This window comes from Rhinolophus hipposideros (genome assembly GCF_964194185.1).
Source record: "Rhinolophus hipposideros genome assembly, chromosome: 1".
NCBI classification, from domain to species: domain Eukaryota; kingdom Metazoa; phylum Chordata; class Mammalia; order Chiroptera; family Rhinolophidae; genus Rhinolophus; species Rhinolophus hipposideros.
Genome location: NC_138047.1, coordinates 110,834,007 through 110,838,862, shown reverse-complemented (window position 1 = coordinate 110,838,862; position 4,856 = coordinate 110,834,007). Strand labels below are relative to the sequence as shown.

The 4,856-nt window shown below is 55.0% G+C and overlaps 1 protein-coding gene across 1 annotated transcript; it reads right to left on the bottom strand.

Annotated features, from left to right (window-relative positions):
- Positions 1 to 2,850: 2,850 nt before the first annotated feature.
- Positions 2,851 to 4,657, bottom strand: LOC308496348 (small EDRK-rich factor 1-like). Its single transcript, XM_081045480.1, has one exon. The coding sequence runs from the start codon at positions 3,052 to 3,054 to the stop codon at positions 2,866 to 2,868; it is 189 nt and encodes a 62-aa protein (XP_080901606.1). The 5' UTR covers positions 3,055 to 4,657; the 3' UTR covers positions 2,851 to 2,865.
- Between the last annotated feature and the right edge of the window lie 199 nt (positions 4,658 to 4,856).

Genomic DNA, 4,856 nt, shown 5'->3' with positions numbered 1-4,856 from the left:
GCGCGTCACCCTGCCGCATCGCCCGCCAGCAGTGACCGTGGGCTGCAGTGCGCGTGGCCGAGTTGGACGTCGTGGGCAAAGGGGTTTGCTGGGAACCCTTCTGGTCCCCGCCTTGTAGTTGTGGGTTGCAGTCCAGTCAGGCTCCCACCCTGGCAGGGCGAGCAGAGGCTGCAGGGCCTCGATGGAACTGGCTCCCATGGGTGCGGGGAAGGGTGGGGCGTCAGGGTCCCAGAGGGAGACAGAAACGGGGCGGGGGATGCAGCCTGGGGACGACAATATCCCGACAATATCCCGGGAGAGGGCGTAATGACCACAAATGCTAGGAGGAAGTGCCTGGAAGTGTGCTCGGCCTGCTGGTAGGGTCGTCCGCCCGGAGGGAGAGACCGACGGAGAGGCAGCCTTTTGAGCAGAGGGGGATTCCAGGAGTGGACTCTGGAGAGAGGGACGGTGGTGCCAGGGACCGAGTCTGAAGAGAAGAGGAGCAGGTCCTGAGAAGGTGGACGGAGACTCCGCCCCCAATCCCAGGAGGGCTCATCACCTGTTTAGAAACTGTTAAAGGAGCATCCGCAGAGAAACAGAGCCAGGGGAAATGACCAGGAGGAGCTGGCCGACCGCAGCAGAGAAAACAGAGCGAAGACCCTGGGGCAGGGGGATCGGGGAAAGGAACCCTTCCCATGGGACTCCTCAGACCGCAGGAGAGGTCTATGTGTTGGGGCTGAGTCCCTGGGCCTGGAACTTTCAACTCACTGCCAACCTCCACCCCCTGCTCAGAACCTCAATCCAAACGACTGGGAGCTCCCCGGGTTCACTCCTCTCTGCTTGTGTCCTCAGCACCACCTAGCCCCGGAACCTGCCTTCAGCCAGGTCACAGGTCAGTCCTGAGCCAGGCCCCAGGACTGACCTGCCGCTTGCTCCGAGGGTTATGACCCAGCGATGCTGCTGGTGAGCAGCGTTTTCTATGGACTCCCAGTGCCGCTGACTTCTAAGGAAACAGGACTTGAGGACATACCTTTCCCCGTTTGTGAAAAAGTGGAGTGCAGGAACATCTTAAGAAGGAAAGTCCAGGTCTGAGCATTTCTGCGCCACTCTAACTGCTTCCTCATCCCGCTTATTAACTACAGGCAAACAATACTTCCATCAAATGCTCCCACGAGCTTCTTAGAATAGCTTCCAACAGACATGCATTGTTAAGACTGCTGTCCAGTTTGGAGAGGACTTTGACAAGTGTGTTCATTTGTCAGCTGGCAAGTGTCTGGTGCCCTTTCCTATGCTGTGGCTAATCTAAGGAGCCCCTACTGATCCGATGAACCCTTTTACATTACGGCCTTGTCATGCCGCTGTGAGGTTCTAGGTTATCTTGTCGATGTCAGCATTTCCTGTCAAATCAGCAGGATGTTTAATCCCTTTCCAAAAGATTGTGTAATTCACTCCTCTTGGTTAACTGCCATGGGTGTTCCTGGAAGCTGTTTTCTGTACCAGGATGTCTGACTCTGAGTTTGCCGCGCACAGAAATGACTGGGAATGACATCAACACTGCTAAACCCCAGCTGATGTTTCCACAGTTTGACTTCCCCTTGGCCAGATCCCGAAAGTGTCCCACCTCTCCAGTATCACCCCACCAAGAGGGGAAGTGTGACAGAGGGACTCTGAGATAGTGTGGGAACCGCTGTGGTCACAGTGTCTTAGTTTAGCCAATTTACAAAACCGTAAGACCATACGACTGAGGCCTTCTGTGAACCCAGGCGACTGTGTGGACCTGCTGTGTCCCCGAGGGGCCCAGTGCCATGCTGTCTGCACCGCTCTGGCTCTGCAGGCCTGATCTACGATAGCACATGCTCTCTGTGTGTGTGCAAGGTGCAGGCAGGACCATGCCCGCCCGAGGCCAACTGCTGGCCCTGTCCAGCTTCTAGAGCCATGTCCCCTGCATTCCCTCATGTGTGGCCCTTCCTCCATCGTCAAGGCAGCAGCATTGCATGTTCTAAAATGTGTACCCGGGATTGTATTTATCAGGTGGTAAGGTGACAGAAACGGAGACAATGCCTTTGAAGGAAGAAGCTACTGCTCACAGTTCCCAAGAGGAGGGGGACACCATGCCACGCAGGGTCACACAAGGACACCCCAGTTTGGGGCAGGAGCAGAAGCAGGAGTGAAGAGAACGTGTTCCAGAGCCTGGGTTGGGGTTTTTGCAGGAAGGAGTAAGTGAGGCGGCATAGGTACGCAGAAGGTTAGACTTGAACGGATGATTCAGTGGCCTGGGCGATAGGGCAGTCCCTAGTCAGCCACTGCCTGGCCCTGGGGTGATTTGGGGCAAGGGGATGTTGGCTCCGTGTCTGAGGATGAGGTGAGGAGCAGGTGGAGCATGGGATTTGGCCGGGTTAGTTTGGAATCGAAGGTGCTCACAGGGGAGTCTTGTCCATCTGTAGGGACGGGCGAGCCCCGGGAGGGCAGTCTCTGCAGGTCCAAGGCCCTAAGAACTGAGCCTACAGAAAATAAGCCCTCTCCTGCCTCTCCGTGTGGCCCAGCCTCCTGTTTCCAGGGACCTGTGACTACAAAGTCTCCCTTCACGACAAACATCTCTGTGTCTGCTGTCTCAGCATATGGATTAAGACCAACCCCGAGCACAAACACAAATTTCACAGCGGTCTTCTGTCTTCTTTTTTTTTTTTTTCCACATGCATGGTGTATTTTATTCTTTGAAGTATTGTTCTGAGACATCACACTAAGTCAGGCTGAAGGTAAAGTTTAAAACAGTTTTATAAGGATATGTTATAACATACGTAATGACTGTTCACTCTACACAATCTTGATCATAGAGCTTATGATACACCTAGTTGGCAGTAGCATCCCAAGTGTTCCAAATAGTCATCATTTTTGTCTTGTCTGCATAGATTTCTTCTCATTAGCTGCTTTCTGCTTTTGTTGCATGATCTCAGAGTCCTTCTGCTTTCTCTGAAAGGTAGTCAAGCTATCATCTTTTCTTTTTCCTTTGCTAATTTTCTGGGATTTCTTCCTATTTTTCTGGCAGGCAAGTTCTCGTTGATTTCCACGGGCCATGCCAACAACCGGACCGAGCCTGCAAAGGAGCTACTCCGAAAAACACCGGCTTCCTCGCACGCTCAGTGACCGATCCCACCAGTGGACCTGGAAGGCTGAGCCGGCGCGGGCCGTCTGCTGGGCGACGCCTCTGCTCTGTCCACCGCCCCGCCCACCGAGCTGTCTTCTGTGGTCATCCCATGGCTGCTTCTACATCTAGTCCCCCTTACAAGGATGCCATGATGACATCTGGGGCTCACTTGGATCATCCACGATAATCCCTCCATCTCAAGATCCTTACCTTAATAACACCTGCAAAGTCCCCTTACCAAGTAAGGTCATCTGCACAGGCCCTGGGGGTTAGGACAGTGGACACAGCTGGGGACCAGCCAGTCACACACGATGCACACCCCCCTCCAAACTTCTACGCTACTGTCACACATTCCAATTCTCTGGACATATAGTAAGCCCCACAAGACATCATTATTTTTGTTTTACAAGTCACTCTTCACTAGGCTTTTCTGTGACACACCCTCTCTCTTTCACCCCCTTCCCTTCTGTTCAGGGGTACGTACCTTCACGACAAGTGTTCTAGGGTTTGTTTCTCTGACACGTCTACTTAGCTTTCATTTTTGAAGCATACTTTTTGCTGGATTTAGAATTCTACATTTGCAGCCATTTCCTTTCAGGACTTCGTTGTCTGTGGTCTCAGCCGCTCACTGCTCTGCATGGCAGAGGCAGCAGGTCTTCCGGGGGCTGCCTGAAGCCCCCTGCCTGTGGCCTCAGCACTCCTTCACCACCGAGGCAGCCACTTTCTCGGTGGTTCTCCTACCTACACAGCACGTCCTGATTCAGCAGCTGATGTCTTCTATCGCTGTTAGAAAATTACCAAATTTTATCACTTCAAATACTCTTCTGTCACCAACCTAAGGGACTGGGACACTGGCTGACTCCAGGTGGGACTCTGCTGTCTGAGAAGACGGTGCAGGGGCAGACGTGAGGCTGTAGGACCTCGGTGGATATGTACAGTTGAAAACATAAACACTTACAGTGCGACGCCCCTCCTCTCACACCCAGGCCAGGCCATCCGCTCTCTGCTACTAGAAATGTCCACTTGGCTTCTCAAAGGCAGCTTGTCCCCGACCACTCTTGTGCTTTTATGACAGCCCCACTTTCAGAAAACGCCGTGTTCCCCCCCAACACACACACCCTCCAGCCGAAAGCCTAGGATCACCTTTGACTCTGCTCTTTCCCTCCCACCCCCACATCCCACAGCCGGTGGGTCCTAGCGCTGCGCCTTCCAAATTTGTCCCACGTGTGACCACCTCTCTTTGCCGCGCGAGCCAGCAAGTAGCCGAACATTAGGCACCTCACGGCCTCCAGGGCGACCTTCCGCTGCATCCCCAGGACGGCGGCTCTCCTTCCTGCCGCCGACTGGAAGAGCTGTATTCTATGCGGGTCCGGCACACGGAGCCCCTCGGTCCTCACACGGCTGGCGATGCGGGACTGTCATCCCGGTCGGCTGGGGAGGAGGTGTGGGGAGGAGTTTGCCAGAGGGACAGCATTTCAATTTCCCCACTCCACCTAAGCCACGCCCACGCCCACACGCCCACCTAAGCCGCCCACACGCCCACCTAAGCCTCGCCCACGCCCACACGCCCACCTAAGCCTCACCCACGCCCACACGCCCACCTAAGCCCCACCCACGCCCACACCCACACGCCCACCTAAGCCTCACCCACGCCCACCTAAGCCTCACCCATGCCCACGCCCACACGCCCACCTAAGCCCCCCCACGCCCACACCCACACCCACACGCCCAC